The 22,812-nt window shown below is 47.4% G+C and overlaps 1 protein-coding gene across 1 annotated transcript; it reads right to left on the reverse strand.

Moving 5' to 3' along the window:
- Window positions 1–4,577: 4,577 nt before the first annotated feature.
- DHCR24 (24-dehydrocholesterol reductase) lies at window positions 4,578–14,071 on the reverse strand. The gene is made up of 9 exons (XM_063166161.1): window positions 13,780–14,071; window positions 12,527–12,682; window positions 11,967–12,072; window positions 11,601–11,719; window positions 11,243–11,506; window positions 10,412–10,555; window positions 9,287–9,484; window positions 8,354–8,532; window positions 4,578–6,771 (listed from the first exon to the last, which is right to left on the reverse strand). The coding sequence occupies exons 1-9, from the start codon at window positions 14,035–14,037 to the stop codon at window positions 6,618–6,620; spliced, it is 1,578 nt and encodes a 525-aa protein (XP_063022231.1). The 5' UTR covers window positions 14,038–14,071; the 3' UTR covers window positions 4,578–6,617.
- Window positions 14,072–22,812: the final 8,741 nt, after the last annotated feature.

Consider the following 22,812-nt stretch of genomic DNA (forward strand, 5'->3'; position numbering starts at 1 on the left):
CCCCATGTTTACAGAGGGCTGGAAATGAGCAAAAGCAAGGAATTAAAGAGCACATCTTTATGCTCCAGGTTATCTAGAAGCATTAAAGTCATTAAAGAGCTGAGCCAGTTCTGCCGGGTGACCCAACACCCCGTGTGCCCAGGGGGACCCGAGGCAGTCCCTCAGCAGCTCCTGCTGGGATCTGGCCCAGGTTTCCTGGCAGCTCCCAGCCCAGCCTGCCCTGGTTCTGTCAGGCAATCACTTCTCCCTCCGTGTTTGTCACCACAATTAGGCACTGCCGTGGCTGTCTGTGAGGCTGGAGACCAGGATGGATCCTGTGGGAAGGGAATTTGCTCACACCTTGGACACCCAGGTGCTGCTGTGTGTCCATGGGGATCTCAGAGCCACTCTGCAAACCCTTTTGTCCATCTCCCCAGGCACTGCGAGATTTTCACCAGGCATTCAGGACAGAGGGGTTGTCTCCATTTCTGTTGCTGGAGCCAGAGAAGTGAAATGCATTTCCATCGGTGACTTATTACCTGCTGTGCTGATCAAAGGGACAAAACCATCTTGGATTGATTCTCTGGGGCAGTGTTTAAACCAGGAGGGTTTAAGGCTGCACAGGAGACGTGGTCTGTGGGGAAAGCTGATCTCTTATTAAATCAGCAGACAGGACTGAGTGCGGGGCTCAGCTCAGGGGTTATGTGCCTGAAAGCCTGTCTGGGCTCCTTATTTTTTCCAGCTGTGCTGGGGGAACCTAATAAAGGTACTGCTGTCCCTGCAGCCTTTCACCAAACTGCTCCCCTGCTGCTTTGCTGGGGCTGATTTATGGCACTGGGGCCACAAGAGTGGCCTGGGAGAGGCGTGCCCTGCACAGGAGGGGCTCAGCTCCTGTCTGGGGCCTCCCTCCTTGCCCCGAGGGATTTCCGGGAGGGAAAACGCTGAGGATGGGGAGAGGATAAATGAGAGACCAAGCAGGCAGCAGCAGCTGGCTTGAATCAGTGCCTGGCACAGCACCAAAGACATCAAGGGGTCAGAGTGAGAGTAGCCACTGGGCTGGTGGAAAATGGTTCTTCCCTTTCCAGCAGCACCCCCAGGCAGCACCAGGGCAGGGCTAGGGAAGAGAAGTCAGGGCAGGTGAGAGGCCAAGTCATTCAGTGGTCAAACCTCTCTCCATCCTGCAGAGGATTTGCAGTTTGGGCTTGGGGTGGGCACAGGCGAGTGGCACATCCCGCCTGCCCATGGACAGGCTCCTACACAACTTGTAGGGTCTGTGACCCCACAGTGCTGGCTCACACTCCTGGCTCACCGATTTGATCCCCTCCAGTGATGTTACTGTAACTGCAGGACAAAGATTTTATGCCCAGTGGATTTGATTTGCCCCTTGGGGAATATAAAATTTCAGCACAGCCCCTGCAGCCTGGCAGCTACCCAAGGTGCAGGGGCTCCCTCTGGGGTAACCCTCGGCTGCTTTCCACAGCTCCCTCTGAGCAGACAACACTTAGGTTTTTCCCTGCTGTTTTCCAGCCCTGCCTGCCCAGGGGAGGAGACATTCCCTGGGGAATGGAGATGCTGGGTGCCTCGGTGATGGTTGCCATGGCAAGGGCTGCCACCATCCCCTTGGGGACCAGAGCTGTCAGCTCTGTGTGGCTGCAGGCAGTCCTGGGGACACGGGCAGCCAGGGCAGAGCTGGATGCGTGGGGGCAGCTGGATTTAGTGGGGTGGCTGTTCTCACCTCCCAGACTGTCTGTGCCCACTGGGAAGCAGCTCCTTGCACAGGATGGTCCAGGACACCCCAGGTCCAGCTGGGAGCAGCCTGGGGTGGAAGCACAGGATGTGCTGAGCAGCCAGCAGGGTTGTGGTATTGTGGGTCCCAGGATGAGGTGAGAGATGAGAATTGACTCCAAGTTCTCAGAAGGCTGATTAGTATATTATATATTAATTATATTATATTATATCATATCATATTATATTATATATTCTAAAACTATACTAAAGAAAAAGACATCAGAAGGCTAAACAAGAATGAATAATAAAAACCCGTGATAGACTCAGAGTCCAACACAGCTGGCTGTGATTGGCCATTAATTAAAAACAATTCACATGCTGGCTAAACAATTCTCCAAATCACATTCCAGAGGAGTAAAATATGGAGAAGCTGAGGCTTGTCATCTTGCCAGGAGAATAAATCCTGGTGAAGGGATTTTTCACAAAATACCCTGGTGAGACAGCAGGGAGCACACGCTGCCCACAGGCAGGTGGGCCTGGCAGGAGCTCAGCAGTGCCCACACTGCCTCTGCCTGCATCCTCAGGCCTTTGCCCTTTTCAAGGGATGCTTGGACAACCCTTCCCATTAGTTTTGCTCTGTTTCACCTGCAAGCAAGCGGATGCACTTCATGGATGAGGGCAGCTGGGTTCGAGTCCTTTTAGGTGCCAGGAGCTCCTTGTATCCTCAAAAAAAGTCATACTCTGCTGCTTAAAAGCCACCTTTTCCTCTAGCAGCATCAGCAGCACATTGCAGAGCCAGAGCAGGTAGGAGCCCTTCCCTCAGTACCTATTCCTGGAGCTGTATTCATCTTGGCAGCTTCCCCATGGAGAACCAGAACAAAGCCTAAAGGGCTCAAAGCAGACAGGGAAGGCTTTAGTCTGAAATAGTCCACCTTGGCTAGGGATGATCAGCAGGAATCCACATGGCTTCTCTCCTTTATCCAGCTGAGTGAGGAACAGGCAGCTTGAAAGAGGTCAAGACATCTTGGTAATTGGTGGGGAACGTTCAGATTACACTTGAGTGGGGAGGTTGTGACACTGCTGCCCTTCTCTGCAGCTGGCAGGAGGGGACTGGTGAGTGAGCTCAAGCCTGCAGGGATCATCAGCTCTTTATGGCCTGCTATGGAGGAGACTTGGGGGTGCTGTGTCCTCCTCCCTGCCCTGCAGTGTGGCTCCCTTTGGTTAAGGTGTGCCCCTGTTGTTGGATCACTTGCTGAGGTGAGTGGCTCTGCTGCTGGCACACTCAGCCTGCTCCTTTCTCAAACTGGGGGAACCTCAGGAGCAGCCAGGAGCCTGCAATTCACAGGATGGGAGCTGGGGAGGCCCAGGAGCAAAGGACAAGAGAGACAAACTGCTGGAATTTCCCTAGGATAGAGAGGGATGACAGAGAGGATTCCCTGTCCTCTCTCTGCCTGGCTGAACACAGAGACTTAAAGGAGGGGTGGCAATGACACTGCAACTGAGCAGTAAGGAACTATTTTCAGCTGGGACTTTAGAGAAATTACACACATGAGAAGAAGGCGCCAGATCCTGCACATGCTCCCAAGGAAGGTGTGATGGCACACACAGCTCACTCTGGGTTAAACACATCCTCCCAAACTCTGCTACCACCCAGTGGAGTTGCACATACCTGTTCTGGGTGGTGCTACAGCACCTGAGTAGCTCCAGGTCCACCACAACTCCACAGAGAAATGGGTCTGAAAAAGGGTTACCATAGCAAAGAATGAAAACCTGGAGGTGTTACCGAGCAGGGAATGAAACCCTGGAGGCAGCGGAGAAATTGAGATGAGCAGAAAATGTCAGTAACAACAAAAGCTGGCCATAAAAATGTAATGGGAACATGTTGTTCTCTTAGAGTTAAGTTTATCTGGTGTTGTACAAGTGTTTAGACCAGACAGGAATAATTAAATCTAGGTGTAATTACACGTTAGTATGGCTGATTAAGTATGCTAATTAATCTGCAATTATCATTTGGTGGGGGGGAGATAATGGAACACAGGTAAAACTGCAGCGATTTAAGGAAATCCTGGCCATTGTTCCCAAGGAGGAGGGCTCCGAAGGGAAATGCCTGAGCAGTGATGTGGGTGAGGGAGGGCACACAGACGCTGCTGGGGCAACAAAGGAGGGTTGTGCAATGCAGCCTGAGCCCAGGCCAGCACGGAAGGGCTTTGGCACCTGAACTGCAGCTTCAGCGGGGCTGGGGCACTTGGCAGGGAAAAGAGCAATGTGCACCCTGGGAGAAGGTGTACAGCTGTGAGCAGGGAGGGGCAGGAGCACCTCCCATGAGCCCACAGAGCTGCATGAGGACGTTTATCGAGGAGACAGAAGAGGTGGGTGTGAAACTCCTCAGGCTGAAGAGTGCACCCAGTCTCGACTCTCACATTTGGCTGCTCATTCAAGGCAGGGATTAGATTTATTAGCATGAAATGAGAAGAATGAAGTAATTACCCATTGTCAATGGGTAGCACCTAAATGCAAAATGGGAGTTTGTCCTCCTCAGACAAAATGTCACGGGGAAAGAAGGAAGTGGTGTGTGTAAAAATCGGGACAATTGGCATCATGAAGCTGTGTGGAGCTAGTGGGGCATAAGTGAAGGGTTAAAGGCTCAGCTATGAGGTATTTCTTTTATTGCAGGTGTGTCTTGGGGAAAAGATAAGTGAAGGTTCACGGACTTCAAAGACATTCCTACAAACACCACCTCCCTCACAATGCCCTGGGTGTCTCACCCAGGCTTTCTCAGTAATCACTGGCCATGTGGAACAACACAAGAAGCAGACAGAAATGATAAACAGCTGCTGAAAAGCAAGCAAGCACTCATTAAAAGACACTCCTTGGAACAGTACGCCGGCCAGAGCTTTATTTTCAACAGCCCATACAACCAAAAACCAAGAGCAACAGCAATGGTGTGTGTGCATGTGTGTGACTGATACAGTGCAGTACCCCATCACAGCATACAAAATTTGCCAATAAATTAAGGTGTGAAAAAACAAACACAGTGCATACCTAAAGATCATCAGTACATAAGTGGAACACAGCCTAAGTAGAAGTATTTGCATATCCTCTAGCTGTTTTAACATTGCCCTTTCAAAGCTAACCAAACCATTCTTGCTCTGTGCAGGCTATACAAGCACTGGGCTAATCGTAGCTTCACCCCAGGGACAGCTCCCTCGTGGGGGCAGGAAGGCAGGTCACACCCTGAGAATCAACACGTGCCTTCCTGTGTACCCCTGGTGCAGCCAGGAGGTGTGGCAGGCACTCCTGGATCACTGACACAGCTCCAGGGCCCAGGCAGCACTGAGGACACTCTGCACTGGCTGTGTCTCCCCATGGAATGCTGCCCCTGTGCAGGATTTGAGGGGGCACCTTACTTATATCACTGAGTTACAGCCCAAGCTTATTCCTGCTACTGCTTTATCATTGGTTTCATCTGGACCTTAAACATCCATCTATCAATAAATAAAATCATTGGTTTAGCACGCATAATAAAATTACACCTCCCACTGGTAACTGTTTGAGAAGTTCTCTGTGTCACTCCCTACACAAACCTCAAGAAAATTATTTTCCATCAGGCTCAGTAAGGTTTCAAGTAACAATTTTCAGTACTGCTTGGACAAGACACAGGCTTGGTTTGGAACCCTGATTCTGGCTACAGGGTGAAAGCATCTCCACACTTCTACACTCAAGTGTATCAAGTCCACGACTGTGCCATTTTCACCTGCGAGCAGCAGAAGAGGGAACTAACAGTACGTGCTGTTATTCTCTCTCCAGGTGACTGAAACAGTCCTTTTACAAAGCCTATCAACCTAACCCAGCTAAAATGAAAAGCAAAAATGTCACTCAAGTCAGAACCAAAGCCTGTGTGTTTCAAGGTTCACATCAACAGTTCTTATCCACAGCCACTTGCTCTAACAAACCTCCTAAAAATGCAGCCTTGACTTCCTTCTCCCAACAGGCCAGGACAGAACAATCTGAGATGAGCCATATCTTCCTCCAACTGAGTACTTATAAGGCACTAAAATTAAGCCACAACCAAACAACCCCAAAAAAACACAAACCCAAAAGAAACCCAACCCAACTGACCCACAAAGAAATTAAAATTTGGCTATATGAAATAGCAGCAATTCTTCTTCAGTGGTCTACAAAGCCAGAATATTGATACTTTGGGGCAAAAAAACCACAAACCAATGCACTGTCGGCCAACTACAAAACACCTAAAAAAAAACCTACATCCATTCGCACTTCATAATCAAAATCAGTACAAATCTGATAGGCACAAGTAAAAAGCATCTTCCTCACACCTCAGTGCTCAGTTTTCCAGCAGAAGCCAGGCCTGGGGAGCTCAGCTGCCCTGCAGGACATGATGAGCAGCCCAGCACCACCATCATGCAGCTGCAGGAGGATGGAGTGGGGATGAGCCACTGCAGAGCTGCTCCAGGACACTGACTGGAGGCAAATGTTCTTAAAAACATGATTAATTAGACAATGTGTTCAGCTTTGGCACCTATTTCTGAGCCCCCCCTCCTGTTTTTCAGAAGTCATGTTAAATATAGCTGGTGTAACTCCAGTGTCTTCATCCATTCCCATTATTTTTCTTCTGCCTGGAAATAGGTGAACTCACCTATGTCACTACATTAGATACAGAGGCTAGCACTTCAGATTTCTTAAAAACAATCACTCTGAGTTTGGAAAACTGGTTTCAAAACATACCAAGAAATACTAAACATAAATGTGTAAAGCAGGAATTCATACCTTTAAACATCAATAAGAATGAGCTTATTTGGAGAGCAATAAAGCTTTTTTTTTTAAAGGATATACTGACTAGCTATAGGTAAATTCCTCTTTCCCTGATTGCTTGGTGAGCTCAGCCAGGCTCAGTGCCTTGCAGCTTTGCAGATTTTGTCATACACTTCTGGAAAGGCATCCTTGCAATTCATCTCCTCCCTCAGCTTGTGGTACAACGAGCCATCAAACATATCCCAGAACTCCTCACGGGTCATGTAACAATCTGCATACAGCATCTGGAAACTGGAGAGAAGGGAAAGAGAAAAGACAGAGATTCAGTGTTAATTGAGCCATAAGATTTGATATAGAATATTAAAAAAAAAATCAGTGCAAGTTATGAAAAACAAATACTTAAAACAAAAACATCAACAATGCTTTTTAAAAACAAGGAAATACAATAGCTCATGTGGATTATGTTGGGACACTCAGCCAATTATGTTGTGTGGATTTAGTAGTTTTTTCTGCCTATTTTCTTAGGATCCATGTAGGTACAGTCACAGAATCTCATATTTGCCTGCATTACAATATCCATTCAAGGCAGATGCAACAATACATTCTTTGACTTTTTTCATTTCTCTGGACATTAAGAACAGAACTAAGAAGGCAAAATGAGACCAGGCCAAGAAGATAAATCCATAGTGCAAACAAAGCATGGTGTAACAAAGGTCCATTTACAAATTAAACCCTTCTTCAGCTGTGGACTCTTCCTCACTCCCACAGTGTGCTCTCTAAGCTGCAGCTACCACCAGAGTACAGCAGCAAAACACAACCTAACATAGAAGCTCTATTGTTTTGTGTGATTATGAAACTGGAAGATTAAGCATTTATCCATTGTTCATTTCCCAGTGACAGGTAGAAAACAGACCAAACTTTGTCAGTAAAGAGCTTTAAATTAAAATCTTAATTTCAAGTTAATGAAAAAAAAGCTTAAAATTAACTTTGGGTTGCTTTGTTCTCTGGCAAATCACTTCTTGCAGCTTGAAGTCATTTGCAGTCCCCAAATCATCTCGAAGCAGCCTTGCCATTATTGCTCAGCCACATGGGACATGATCACTGTTAGACTGAGAAGTAGGTCAGAATAGAAATGGGGATAAATTAGACTGATGGTGTAAAAATACCATGTAGTTGCTTTTTGTTCCTGAGAAACCAGCCTGTGGCTGCTCCTCCACTGACACCGCTCCAGCAAATTCGGCTGGCTCGAGTCCGTGACAGATGGTGGGCACATGCCTCACGCCCACTGTGGTCCTGTGCAACCAGAACCCAGGCAGGGAAAAGGAAGCTCTGGAGCACAAGTTTTGAGGGAGGGAAGAGCCACCAGCACACAGGGACGGACTGACTGCAGGGACAGCCAAGGCTGCCCGCTGGGCAAGGACACCCCGGTGCAAGGACGGGGCCGAGCGGCTCCGCGATGCTGCAAGGACTGCAGGGAGAACAGTCCCAAGGGCAGCTGTCCAAACTTTTGGGATTCCTCAGTGATTCATTCCTTGGAATGAATATTCCAAGGATGTATTTTGTAGCAGCAGACTCTGCTCCCAGAGCAGCCTGGAGCTGAAAGGTGCTCTGAACTCACCCAGCTCCCAACTACACCGCGAGAACTTCAGCCGGTGTGTCCTTTTGTTTGGTTGGTTTTGCAATCAAATAATAAAGTGAAATCATATTTTAAACTCACCAAAATTAGAAATTTAAATTAGTTTTCAATTACTGTGGTTGTTAAATTAATGCAGTATTAAATATTAAAGTTCTGTGGGATAAACAGCTGTAATTAAACCACATGGGTGTGAATTATATGTGACATTATCAGTGTTCTGAGGAGTGGGGTCCTTACCCATGCACACTTCTTACAAACTTTTCCATCTGCCTCATTGAAGCCCTGGCTTCAAACTGTTTGCTTTTGGGCTCTCCATAAGCTCCTATATCCACGTAGAGTTCAGCTTCATTTCCTTTGGGATGGACCATACCAGGATTGTTGGGCAATATGAAAGGACACAACCAAATAGGGTACACCTGCAGGGGCAGGAAAACACTTTATCACTTATTTTTTAACACAATCATTCTTTAAGATCTTTAATAAATGTGGCAAAATAAAGAATTAAGAGAACTTTCTCCCAATCCTAGACTGAAACTTTTGCTTTCAGCTCTTCCTTCTCAGCTGTCCTAGTATTGTTTTTAGCTGCACTTTCTAATGACCATAACATAAATGGATTGAAAATGTCCTCCTAGAATTACATCTCCTCCCCTTAAACATTTGAAATAAAAAGGAAAAAAAAAACCCAAAACACCCACAAATAAACCACCCCTGATCTCAAAGCAACAACTGAATAAACATTCTGAGCAAAAAGAGAAGGAAATGTTTTCTTTTCCAGGTCAGTCCAAAACTGAAATTATCAAAACTGAAATTCTACACTAACTAAAATAAATTCAGAAATAAAAGCAAGAAAGGGAGATTAAGTTCCACAGTTGGTGCTTGGTGAAACCACCAGTCATTTTAGGTGAAGCTCATATTTTAGTAAGTGATAAAATCTTTTAGAAGTGTCAACTTCTACCAAAGCCTGAATCTCTTATTTAATGTTTCTCTTTTTCAGAAAGCTGTGTTTATTTCTGCTGCAGCCTTGCATCATGGACTCACAAAGCACAGCACTCCCCAGGACACAATAATGACCTTTTGCACAAGCAGGATATTATGTCTTAACACCAGCAGTGCCATTGCTTATCACAAACAACCCAAGATTTGCTGAGTCCTAAGGAGATGAGTTCTTACATTAAGGTCAACGTGGAAGGTCTGGATTGATTTTTCAAGGCTCTTTATTGGCACCAGCATGTCCTGCACAACGTGGTGCTGCTCATACAGCTTCCTAATGGCTTCTCCTTGGGTGAGCTTCAGCAGAGAGATTTTTGGGGGGACCATCCAGCCAAACAGGTAGCGGAATACGGGGTTATTGCCAAAAGGAATGATATCCTTCAAAGAGGAGAGAAAAAAAACTCTGACTGAAGAATGTGTAACTGGACCAAAAGAACACTTCAGAGCCCTCAGGGCAATATTAAACCAGATTTCCAATAAATTTAATTGGTGATACTTTGCTGAAGTACTAGAACACAAATTAGCAAATTAGAGGGGCCTGGGCTGCACTTGGCTACAGAGCCTTGCCCCAAGCCTCCTCTGGTTCCCACTGATTAGCAGTTGTATGAATCACAACACACCCAGCCCCAAATAATTTCAAAAAATAAAAAGAGCAACAGGCTATTATCTTGCATCAGCCAAGGGAGGAGTGCAAAAGGAGCTAACTTTACAGAAGTTTTGCAATAGCCAAATTTCTCAATAGCATTTTAAAGCTGTAAAATCTTAATTACCACCCGCACAGCTAACTGCTGTTTACCTTCTGCAGGAGCTGAAAGGATCTGGTACCTCACTCCAGAGATTCAAAATGTAGTAACAGGAATATTTCAGAATGCCAAATCAAGTTTTGTGTAACTACACATGACAATAAACACATTTATGAAATTCTAAGTAATGACCTGATTAGATAATTCCTTTAGGTGGGGCAGTTTTTCAGCCAGAATTTCACATTCATGTTTTTCCCACCATCTGAATTTGGAAATCACTCAGTAGTGATTTAATGCTGAAATACATACTTAAGACCTAAATTCAGAAAAGCACTAAACCAAAAATCAAGAGCTTCTGATACAACACCTTATATGTCAAGAAGTGCCTTTGGATTTGCTGCACTCAAATGCAGGACTTGTAATTTTGCCATAAACTTTGCCTTTTTTTTCTGTCATTAAAGACAGAAGTTGCTGCCAAGGGGAAGAAGGTACATTGTACCTACACTGTGAAGGGGCAGGGTACTTTCCTGCAGATACATTTGAATTTTGGAACTGGTCTTACTTGGAGCTCCCAGAAGATACTGCGAGTGTGTCTGTGGTAATAATGTCTGGAAGGAATGTACTCCACTCCAGTCCTGTCAGCTTTCAAATACTTCTCCACATGCTTAAAGAACCATGGCTTGTAGTAGTTGCCAATTCTGTTTATCTACAAGAAAACAAGAATTCATCAGGTAAGAGCTACACCTTGCCAGACAACAGAGTACATCCCCATATTCCTTTCCTGTGAGGAATCTGTGTTATATCCTCTGGATAAGACTGTCACAAGGCATCTAGGGAGCCTTCACCCCATTTGCAAGGCTCCTTCTTAGCTTCCTTGCCATTAAGGTTTAAGTAAGGCCTCCACTGACAAGCTATTTAAGAGCTCACAAATGTGACAGAACTGAATTCCTAAAATGCCAATCTCTAACCCCATCATTAATCCAAAATCTCACATGGCAGAGAGGAAACACCCAGGTGGAGGGTTGCATGAACACAGGACCCTCCTGTGCATGCCCTGATGTGTTTTTATTGATATTATCAGCATTAAAAGCTTGCTAGGAAGAGAGTTACTGTGAATAACTGCAGTTCAAAGCAGCATTGTTCAGTCTATGAGAAAAGATCCTTCTCCTCTTCCTCCTCCTCAACAATGAAATCAGTGGGTCATTTCTCACCAATAAAAGAGATTTAGAGAACACATTCTGTCATAGTAGGAATTAAAATACTCTGATGGACTGATCCACATTTTAATCCTATGTTAAGAGATTGTTCCAATTCTATAATGGTTTTATCCTAGTACAGCTTCAGTTAGACCCTGGGAGTATTTTTTTTTTGTGAGTAACTTCCCTTTAGTTACCTTGCTTTGCTCAGCTTCATCAGTCAGGACTCCTGTCATGATGACTGCTTCATCCAAGGAATACATAAGTCCTTCCACAAAACTATTCTCCTTTTTCTTAGACTCTTCAGTGAACTTCTCACAAATCTTCTGCAGTCCTCTCACTGGCTCATAATGTATTTTGACATATTTCTTGGCAGGAACCATTTTTATTTCTGCTGCAACCAGGAAACCCAGAGTACCACAAGACCAAGGCACTGCATAAAATAGGTCTGAGTTTTCAGTCTGCAAAAAGTATGTATGTCATACTAAATCATATATCCACACCAATAACTGTCAATGACATTGTAAATGATAGCAAAGTAACATTTTGTCTTACTGGTGAACATCTCACAAGGCTTCCATCAGCAAGAACAAGTTCATAGGCCACACAGGTGTGCTGAAAAAGTCCATAGATATGGGATGAAGACTCAATGCCAGTTCCCATGATCAGGCCACCTTATCAAGAGAGCACACAACAAATCAAATGAAACACACTCCAAAATGTGGGTGATTTATGAGAGCAACCTCCACTTTATAAGTTCTTTTAAGAGTATTTAAAAAAAAAGAGTGCTTATAACATAAATACCACAAAGAACATAAAGGCTCAACAGACTATTTCTAGAACCTTTAAAACAACACAATTAAAAAACCCTAATGGAAGTGCAGCAAAATGAGTGAGTCTCTTGTCATCAGCACTCCTTACCTACTGTGAGGTCATCAAGCTCTGGCACCACAGGAATGGTCCAGCCCATGGGATTCAGGTATGCAGTCAGCTGGCCCATGGACACCAAAGGCTCCACACGAACAACCTAAAAAGGAAAAAAAACCAAAAAAACAAACAAAACCCACTCCTAAGTTCTCAACAAATATAAATTAAAGAGTTCAGCATTAATGATGCCAAAACACGGCTAACTGGATACACCTCCATCTGTTATCAGAACTCAGAGACTCACTTTCCTAAGAGAGCTGCTAAAAATAGTGGGAACTGTTTAGTGATTCCTCCTCTGCCTCAACATCTTGTTGCTCAGTGCCCAAACCCATAAATCAATCTGGTCTTTTAGACTTCAGCACATAAAAGCCAAGCAATTCCATATGCTGGGTTTTTCAGATGGAACGATCCAAGCCCACATTGCAAACCCTTGAAATGTGACAGCTCTGCCACAAAATTTTGCTCTTTGTGGAATCTAATCCCTTCAGCTCTGTGTATCGTGAGGAAAAGTACAAAATCCATGAGAGTGCATGCTTTGTGGTGGGATTTGTTACCTGTCTTTCACTGTCTACTTCCAGGACATCCATTAAATTGATCATGATGTTCTTGTGGGTCTTCTTGTACTTGCCCACTCGGAGTGACACCGTCAGCCAGCCGGGCCGGCCCGTGCACATGTACCTCCTGCTGCCTTCCTTCTTCCATTCCCGCACCTGCAAGGGCAACAACTCTCACACCAGGGATGCTTTGGAAGCCTCTCTGCAGCCCTCTGAACTCCTAAATAAAGTATGACCAGAGTAGTTTAGTTATGTAGAGGATACACTTTTAATATCCTGTAGCTCTGGGGTTTTCTTTTGGGGAAGGATTCAGAAGGATAACAAGACACTAACAGAGTTTTGAAAACCCTCCTCTAAGGGAGGTATTATTGCTGTTATAATCTCAGTTCTAACCCAAACATAGAAAAACTGGTCTGAGCCTCCAAATGACCAGGTCTCGTGGAATCAACCTTAAGCAACCTGGTCTAGTGGAAAATGTCCCTGCTCATGGCAGGTGGGGTTGGAACAAGATGACTTTTAAGGTCCCTTTCCAACCCAAAGCCTCGTAGGATTCTACAAAAAGTTGGGAAGGAAAATGTGTAAGCCATATGAGTTCTGCAAAGCCACAGTGGTTAACACCCAGAGAACAAACAACTGCATTTTCTTCAAAGCTGAGTTGCTACTACAGCTGGTAAAAAAACCCCAGCCAACAACCCCAACCCCTCTGAGAATAATTCCCTGCACATGAACATCCATCTGCATCCGTGATGTGACAGACAAGGCAGGAAACAGAAGCGGACGTGACAGAATTACCACAAACAGCAGAGAGCACAGAATCACCACGCACATCTGCATTTCTGGGCGGAGGAAAAGTTTAATCTGGCCACGAAGCAGCTCCTGGAGCTGGCGGTGTGAGCAGCAGGGTGTGAGGGGAAGCAGAACACGCTCCATAGCCTGCGGCTCAGACACTGATGTGCTCCCATGTTGCACACACGTGTGTCCCCGAGCCTGCTGCTGCCGAGCCCGGCTCACAGCACACCAGCAGCGCAGGGAGCGAGTTCCACAGGAGTTCCAGCGGGACACAGTCCTGAAGGAGGCTGAAAGCCCTGCTGGCGTTTATTCCCTTGCATTCCCCCACTCCGCTGGACTTTGCCCCGGGTGCGGAATAGCGGGGTGAGGGGGAGGGCAGAGATGACAGAGAGCGGGACAAGGACACGCTGTTCCCTCACAAAGCCGCGGTACCCCCGGGGTGCCGAGGTCCGGCCAAGCCTCACCTGTTCCTGGATGTGCCGGACGCGCTGGGCATGCTGCCGCGGGGCGCTGTGGAGGCGCCACACGGCCCATGCGCGCAGCTGGTAGTAGATGTCGAAGAGGATGGAGAGCGGCAGGAGGAAGAAGCAGACGAAGACCCAGCGGTGGTGCACCAGCACGGCCTCCAGCCCGCGGTGCCGCACCCAGAGCAGCAGGAGCAGCAGCCCCGCGCCCACCGACCACAGCGCCGACATGACGCCCACCGCCCGCTCGCGCTCCATCACGGCCGCGCGCCCTTATGGGACCCCGCCATGCCGCGCCCGCCGCTCGCGCGCTCGCCGCCCGCGCCACGCCCCTCCGCCACCATTGGCCGAGACGTGAGGCGAGGGGAGGGAGACGACCAATCGGAGAGCTCCGAGGAGATCGGACCAGGCGCTGAGGGCGCCGATTGGCTGCGCGCGGCCGGCCCCGCGGCTCCCCCTCATCGCCGCGGCCACCGGGCCCCCCCCCGCGGCGGGGGTGGCACCGCCTGGGGACTGAGGGGCACTGAGGGGGAGCCGGCTCAGACCCCGGGCAGGGCTGGGGATGGGGACCGGGCAGGGTCAGACCCCAGGAAGGGCTGGGGATGGGGACCGGGACAGGGCTGGGAATGGGGACTGGACAGGGTCAGACCCCAGGAAGGGCTGGGAATGGGGACCGGACAGGGTCAGACCCCGGGCAGGGCTGGGAATGGGGACCAGGACAGGGCTAGGGATGGGGACCGAGCAGGGTCAGACCCCAGGAAGGGCTGGGGATGGGGACCGGGCAGGGTCAGACCCCGGGCAGGGCTGGGAATGGGGACCGGGACAGGGCTGGGGATGGGGACCGAGCAGGGTCAGACCCCAGGAAGGGCTCGGGGAGCCGGATCAGACTCCCAGGAAGGGCTGTGTGGGACACAGGGCAGAGAACAAGGGCTGAGGCAGAGGGCACTCCCCGGTCAGGGTGGGGACAGACCGTGGTGGTGCTGTGGTGACCGTGTCCCCTGAGCAAGGGATGCACCCTGGCACCTTTGGGTTGGGGTCTGGAGCAAAACACCTCCGCATCCCCCACCCGTACACCCCTCACCTGTGCACCCCTCTGGTGTTGTAGGCACTAGAGAACCTGATAGTGCAGGTGTCTCCAAAGTGCCAGCAGTTCCATTTCTAGAATAAAGAAAGGGACATCTTCCTCCAAAACACAGCTTGCTCTCTAAAACCCTGGCAGAAAACTCCTATCCATGGTGGAACCAATTCACATAAAATCTGTGAGAAAGATGAGACTTTGTTTTCTGAAGTTAAAATCCCTCCAGGGATGTGTTGCTTGAGAGGACGGTGACAGAGGTCCAACGACACCCCCAGGAGGTTCTGGCACAATCAGCGCTGTCAGACACCTTGGAATGGCAAAGGTTGAGTTCAGAGAGGAACATGGAATACAGGTGTTCCGTGTGGACACAGCCATGATGATGTGACACAAGTGTCAGCAGGAGAAATGCTGACCTTGTCCTTTAGATGATTGATAGCTGGGAGAGGGAACATTCAGGCAGGGAGGGATCGGGGTTCAGAGCTCAGCTGTGGCAGCCCAGCCACACCTTTCAGCCCTCTTCAGACACAGGGAAGGCTTTGTTGTGAAGCCCACTTCAGGATCTCATGGAACCATTCACAGAATGGTTTGGGTTGGAAGTACCTTAAGGATCACCTAGTCCCACCCCTTTGGCCATGGGCAGAGCCACCTTCCCTTAAAGCAGTTTGCTCAGGCCCCCATGCAACATGCCTGGAACAATTCCAGGGATGGAAATTTTAGCACACTGTCTTTTTGGGGTTTGTCCCACGGGTTTTATTGAAGGACTAGACTGAGACTTCACAGCTCTCATATTTGGAAAGGGTCTCCTAATTTCCAGACTAAATTTATTTATAGCCAAATTATATTTGTTGCACTTGTGCCTAGTCTGTTCACTAGCTCTTCTTACATCTGAGCTGATTGATGTTATCTGCTTTTATTTATCAGTTCATCTGCTGACGGAAATTATTCATGCAAAAGAAGGTTCCCATGCTTCTAAGGGAGGTTATTTTAACCTCTCTGAAGGACCTAAATAATTATTCCTGATCTGAATGTGATCAAGCTCTGGGCTTATTGAATAACAGCATCATTTATTCATAAGGGGATATTTATGCCTTCAGTGTAAATACTATTTTGAACTTGTTTTTATGAAGAACCATTACAAGTGCTTATAATGTTTTTCATGTTTTGCTCTTGTTTTTGTAAGGCTCTAGGCAACAGGAAGGGGGTAGGTGAGCTCAAAGATTGGGATGTGAAACTCCTTTAAAGCAGAGGAGTGAACCACGTTCAGATTATGGTCAAATTGCTCGTGTAGGTACTGATGCCAGGCATAGAAAACACAGGAATGAGAAGGGGATGAGGGAAGGGGAGATAGATACTAGAAATGCTGCAGGTTTTCAATTCTAGTTATCCTAGTTACTTGGGCAAAACATCATCCAATGATCTATGTAGGTTTAGGAAGACATCATCTGCAAATCTGGTTGGAAGAGCTAAGGTTCTCTTGGTAGCTTGGTGAGATGAAAATCCTTGGTTTCTTCAATTAAATTAACATTTTAAGTGTGTTTAAGCTGTTAGTGCTTCTTAAAAAAGCAGTCCTTTTCCCTTCCTCTCCTCCCTGCCTCCCTCTCCTGCCATCCCATCCGCCCACTCATGCTGTTCTGGGCATGCTGTGCAGTACAAGTGCTTCTGCTGTCACTCAGTTAAACAGGTTGGAGAGCTGATCTGACTGAAGAATTAAACATTTTCTGTTCAAATCAGGTTTTTTTCCTGCCTAGATCAGCTCCCTGTGGAGCTCACCCCACGCAGGCTTGTGCTGGGAGCAGAGCAGGGCCCTGGCACTGACCATGGCAGAGCTCCCTGTCCTTTTGGGGCAGCTCATCCCTGCCAGCCCTGCTCAGGACTCTGCTCCTCACCCAGCAGGGCTTGGTGGTGACCATGCAAAGGCTTTTGGATAAAGGATGCAGCTCTTTGTCCAAGGAGACAGGGAGAAGGGACGCAGAGTCATGGAATCATAGAATTGTTTAGGCTGGAAAAGCCATCTCAGATCATCAAGCTCAACTGTTCACCCAGCACTGCCAAGGCCACCACCCCAAGTGCCACATCCACACAGCTTTTAAACCCCTCTAGGGATGATAATTCCATCACTGCCATGGGCAGCCTGTTCCAGTGTTTGGTAACTCTTTATGTGAAGAAATTGTTCCTGATACGCAATCCAAATCTCCTTGGAACAACTTGAGGCTGCTTCCTCATTCCTGTCTCCTGTTCCCTGGGAGAAGATCCTGACCCCCACCTGGCTCCAACCTCATTTCAGGGAGCTGTAGAGACTGAGAAGGTCCCCTCTGAGCCTCCTTTTCTCCAGGCTGAGCCCCACCACTCCCTCAACCTCAGACTTGTTCTCCAGCCCTTTTCCCAGCTCTGCTGCCCTTCTCTGAACACACCTCAGCCCCTCCATGTCTTCCTTGTCATGGGAGGCCCCAAAATGCACACAGAATCCAGGTGTGGCTTCATCAGCACCAAGCACAGGGGGACAATCCCTGCCCTCATCCTGCTGGCCACACTGCATGGTCATCACATACAGAGCATTTGAGCTGCACACAAAAGTGGGCTGGAGAGTTCTGTCTCCATGAGAAAAATATCAAGAGGCTTTCAGTGGCACCAAAGGAAGGCATTGAAGAGCATTAAAAAGCCCATTTTCTCTTACAAACTCTCACAGCCCTGGTACTGACTGCCACAGAGCTGCTGCTGAGCAGTACCAGGATGCTGAAAGGACAGGCATTTAATAGGAGTAATTATGAAAACTAATAAAGAATTTTGGAAGACTGCAAGCCTCCTTAAATCCGTGAAGAAAGCAGCTGATGGTTGCTTGGGGTTAGGAGTCAGCTGCTTTTGGTTTTCCTGCACGGTGGTTTGGTGCAAAGCTTGATTGAAAGTGGAGTGTTTCTGAGGGCTGGAGGGAGGTGGTGCTCAAACTGCTTGTGAGAAGCTCCCTCTGCTGAGAAATCCAAAGTATGTCCAGTCACCCTGAAGGAAAAGCCTGTAGGGGAATGTGGTGTTCCTGTGTTTACCTGATGGTGCTCAATTGACCAACTTCCAGATGGGTTTTTTTGGAAAGGTATTTATCAGTGGGACACCTATTGCTCAGGACCTATTTCTCAGGTTTCACAGCTGTTTCATGTGAGGGAGTAGAGGTGCGTGGTGGCTTGAAGAGGAGGAAGGGAGAGGGGTTGGTACAGCAGCTATAGCTGGAGTGGCCCTTGGGAAATCGGTCAAAGAGGGAAAATGCATTTTTAGTTACTTTAGAAACTTCCAGATAGCTCTCAGGGAAAGTGAAACACCAGCTGAAGGCTTAGGCAAGGTTAGATTGGTAAGGCAATTTTAGGTGTAGGTGGATCTAATGTGGAAGGACTTGTTTAACATCCATGGTGGGGAAAGCTCTCCATGTGCATTCGTCTGAGTCCTTGGGGTGACTTTGCTCTTTTTTCCTTGCTTTCCTCTGTCTTCTCAAGGCTGCAACCACTCTGTTCACACTGGGAAGGGCTTCACCAAGAGAAGGAATAACTGGTGCTGCAGGAATCAAGAATACCTGGGCTGTGTCCCATGTGCTCTGATAGCAATCATGTCACAAGGCTCCACTCCTCTGGTGATGAGGTACTGTAGGTGGCTGGTGGGACCCATCACCACCTTGAGGAGAAACAGATGCAGAATATGAAGTGAAATTTGGAATACTGATGACAGCAGAGTGTGTCCTATCCTTCAGTGGCTGTGCTCTGCATCAGGAGGCAAGGTCAGCTGCTGGTCAGCACGTTCACAGAGGCACCAAAAAACCCCCAGTGCTGCAGAACGTACGAGAGCTTTCGTGTATTCTGTGTGATGTGCATTAAATCCAGCTTTACAATTGCCTCTGAAGGGTTACCCTGCCTGGGATTTACAGAAAGAATCACTTGTCAAAACAGAGAGCCAGACTGGGAAAGGAATTCAGCCCTCCCTTCACTGTCACCAGGGTGGTGTCCTCTGTGGCAGAAATTAAATGGCTGTGGCACGGCAGCGGATGTGGAGAGCTGGTTACTGAGGAAATTTGGGTTCAAACAACAGGCTGAAGGAGGTCACACTCCTCTGGGTGAGCACTGGGGACAGAGAGCTCATGGCAACCATCAGTTGGCCTTACAGCCCTGAGAGTGAGGAGGAGAAGTGTGTGAAGAAACTGTGACGCTCCCATCTCCTTCTGTTGGTGAGATTCTGGGGGCACCGACTGTGCTGGGCATCAGAAACCAGCTGCAACCACTGGAAGGCAATAAATGCATTGCTGCAGACTCATGGCAAAATGCACACAAGTGCCAGAGGCTTCCAGGATGCTCAGGGTGAACTTTGCCATGAAGGCAGCTGTGAACCACAGCTGGTGGGGAGCCACTCCAAGGCACCCTCTCCCCCCACCTGCCTCTGGAATATTCTTGCTTGGAGTGGCAAATGCTGTGGGAACATGCAGGAACCATTTGGTGATGGTGAAGGCTTGCCAGCGTCACCTGAGGAAACACTGCAAGTTGTTTTTCTGTACAGGCCAAATTTTGCTCCCATTTTCAGCTCCCAGCTCCCTGCCTGTGTGTTTAGCATCCCAGTACCAGATGTAGTTGCAGGACTTTTCTTCCAAATAAAGCTGAGGCTTGCACTGCCTTGGCTGTGGCCATTCTCTCTGTCTGGTGTTGTCACTCTGTCACCTGTCTGCTTTCATTTATTGCAACGTTTTAAAATTTTATGGGCCCACTCCCAGATGATGTAAACTGATAAAACTCCAGGCCATGCTCCAAAAACATCAGTGTAACTGTAGGATCTGGCCCCTTGGGTTTACTTACCAATGCCAAAGGAAAATAGAAAAAGCTGTGAGCAAAGCAAAAAAAAGGAAAAGGATTGCTGGAAAAAAAGAGTTTAAGATGTTGGTTATATAAGAGTTGTATAGCTGCTAAAGTCACCTAGAATATCCTTTTAATAAACGAAGAAATCGCAGCCAGATAAGTTAATAATTAAGGGTGACAAAAATACACCATTGTTCCAATAATAAGGAACTGTATTGGTCTTACTGAAGATAAATGGAGGCGTATTTAACGTGGTTCAGTGCTGTGCTGATAGACTACAAATGTCCTTTTTTTTTCACTAGGAAACTCAGTACAAAATCAGGTCGAAAGCTGATTGCCAGTGTTTGTTCCCTCCACGTTGCTCGGCTCCTTTCAGCAGCAGATGTGCCTTGGAAGCGACTCCCACGTGTGTGGAACTGAGCAGAAGGAAGCTGGAGGCTTTGAGAAGAGGTTCCTGCCCCTTTCTGTGGAGGAGAACAAGATGTGCTCCCATGTGGGGATCATCTCATGGAGATACAGAACGATTTTCAGGCTGAGGACTGGATAAATTGACCAGTCCTCAGCTCTGCAAATCAGTGGCTGGAAAAGGTGTCTGCACGGAAGGTGATGAGGATGTGATTGCTCAGTTTCCTTTAATACAGGGAATTTCTGTAGAATCCAGCTTGGCTGGAGCCATATCTAGTAAAGTGAGACAGCAATTTCAGCACCTTCTGACACAACTAAACCCCAGTTTTTTTGTACTTCCAGTAAGCATCAAAATATGATTGCTGCAGCACCCTGTCCATGGGGAAGAGTGGCCCACCCAGAGAAACCCTGAGACTCACAAATAAATCTGAGAATGGGTAAATGCACTGATCCTGCCCCCAGCTCATGGTGAACTCCTATAGAAACCCTGAGAGTCACAAATAAATCTGAGAATGGGTAAATGCACTGATCCTGCCCCCAGCTCATGGTAAACTCCTATGAAACCCCGAGACTCACAAATAAATCCGAGAATGGGTAAATGCACTGATCCTGCCCCCAGCTCATGGTGAACTCCTATAGAAACCCTGAGACTCACAAATAAATCTGAGAATGGGTAAATGCACTGATCCTGCCCCCAGCTCATGGTGAACTCCTATAGAAACCCTGAGACTCACAAATAAATCTGAGAATGGGTAAATGCACTGATCCTGCCCCCAGCTCATGGTGAACTCCTATAGAAACCCTGAGACTCACAAATAAATCTGAGAATGGGTAAATGCACTGATCCTGCCCCCAGCTCATGGTAAACTCCAGGTGCCCTTCCAAGCCCCTCATGCTGAGCTGCAGACTCAGCTGCTTTCTGTCTCCTCCTGCCATCTCCATCCTTGGCAAGACCCATTTTTTTTTTTACAGACTGCTTAAGGAAATCATTGAGAAATCAGTCAGCAATAAACCACTGTCATCCCAGAGCAGTTAATTACCATTATCTATGGTATCAGCCCAGAGCCTGTAATAAGCTCTGAACTTTTATTGCACTGAGGTGTCTGCCTACATCCAGGCTAATGAAGGTTGTAGGGCTGGGATGGATTTCCCTCATGCTGGAACTGGCAGAGGGAATCAGGGCAGGAGAGTTTCATCCCTCTGTGAGGCAACCAAGAGCTGACACTTCTCTGGCACAGCAGAAATGCCAGGGGAGGGAAACCACACCTTTCCAAATAAGGTAAGTAGCCAAAGAAAAGTGCAGGATGCTTTTTGGGGAGCAAGATTAACTCTCTGGATCCTGGGGGACTTCCCAGGGAGGTGGAGCAGGGAATCCTGTGTTCTCCATGTGGGATGGCAGGTCTGTGTGCCAGGGATGCTGCTCATGGGTGCTGTCTGTGAGGTGCTGATCTAAGTCATCTGCAGATGGTAAATTGAGACCTTTCTTCTCAGTCTGAAGGTAGCTAACTTAGGCAATGTCTTCCAGCTGTTTCTTCACAAGCATCTTTGCAAATGCCTGTTACTCACATTCACATCCCCCTCGTTCTTCCAAGTCAGTACTGAGTCAGTTTTTCTCTTACAGACTGAGGGAAGAGATGGGAGCAACCTGCTTGTAAACCTCCATAGGAGAAATCCCCTGCTGGTGCTGCTCCTTACAGGCAGAAATCAGGAGAACATCAGGAGTGGGGTCTCCTCAGAGCCTCACACCACAGAGCTAACCAGAGCGTGAGGTGAATTCCCCACTGAGGGACGTGAGGCACTGGAGATGAGTGTTGGTATCCTCTGACTCTTTTAATGCCATTACAGAGAAGCTGCAGCCTGTTATTTCCCAAACTCACCTCCTGTCATTTCTTGCAGAGTTTCAAATTGTCTTCAGTTACCTAGAAACCCGTGTAAGGAGGTGTAAATGTTCTGGGTTAAAGCGAGGCAAGGTGTGCGGGCAGAAATCACAGAGCTCTTGCTGGGTCAGCAGCTGATGTTGCAGATGAGCTGTGAAGAAAGCAGACAGGCTTTTGGGCACAGCAGGGCACCAAAGGCATCCCAGGTGAGTGTTTCCCTGAATCAGAAGGGGATTCCTTACAGGTGTCTTGTACAGTATGCATGCAAGTGTGCATATGCTACATCAATGTCCTGGGAATGCTGCTCTCCTGGATTCTGAAGTATTTTACATTTGGAAGGAAGTTAGGCCTGTAGGTAAGTTGCTCTTGTGGTGTAGTAAATCCTATGTGAATCCTTTGCTGTATTGTTTGGCTTAACTACAACATAAGTTAAATCTGGTAGGTTTATGTGCTGTTAAGTTTAAATGCTGTTTATTGAAGAGCTGTTGTGCCTTTTGGATGTATTCCTTTTTATCCTTACCTTCTCCTATCCTTTTGTCTCCCCCTCCCCAGCCCAGCCTTCACATAGGTAATGTTGTGTTTCTATCAGTTTGGATTGATTGACATTGGATTTTTTGTTTGTTTTTTTTTTTCTTTCTGTGCTTTAACCATTAGTAAGTAATGGAGTGAACCTTGCCAACAAACTTCGTTGTGCTGTCTCTTTTATATTAAATCTGTGTTTGCTGATACCTCAGCTGCTGATTCTTTGAGAAACCTTGGAACCTTCCTCCTCTCAGCCATTCCTTGTGTCTCTCCCCAGGCTGTCATGCTCCCAACAGAATGTTTGCAAGGTTTGCTGGCAGCATTGTAGCCC

The sequence above is a fragment of the Melospiza melodia genome, chromosome 11 (assembly GCF_035770615.1).
Source record: "Melospiza melodia melodia isolate bMelMel2 chromosome 11, bMelMel2.pri, whole genome shotgun sequence".
NCBI lineage: Eukaryota > Metazoa > Chordata > Aves > Passeriformes > Passerellidae > Melospiza > Melospiza melodia.

Excerpts from the sequence above, each read along its gene's own strand:
- DHCR24 (XM_063166161.1), bottom strand. The coding sequence starts at position 14,037 with ATGGAGCGCGAGCGGGCGGTGGGCGTCATGTCGGCGCTGTGGTCGGTG. Across the intron at positions 12,683-13,779 it reads TCCGGCACATCCAGGAACAG|GTGCGGGAATGGAAGAAGGA; the intron begins GTGAGGCTTGGC and ends TTGCCCTTGCAG. Across the intron at positions 10,556-11,242 it reads ATGAAGCTGAGCAAAGCAAG|ATAAACAGAATTGGCAACTA; the intron begins GTAACTAAAGGG and ends GTTTTCTTGTAG.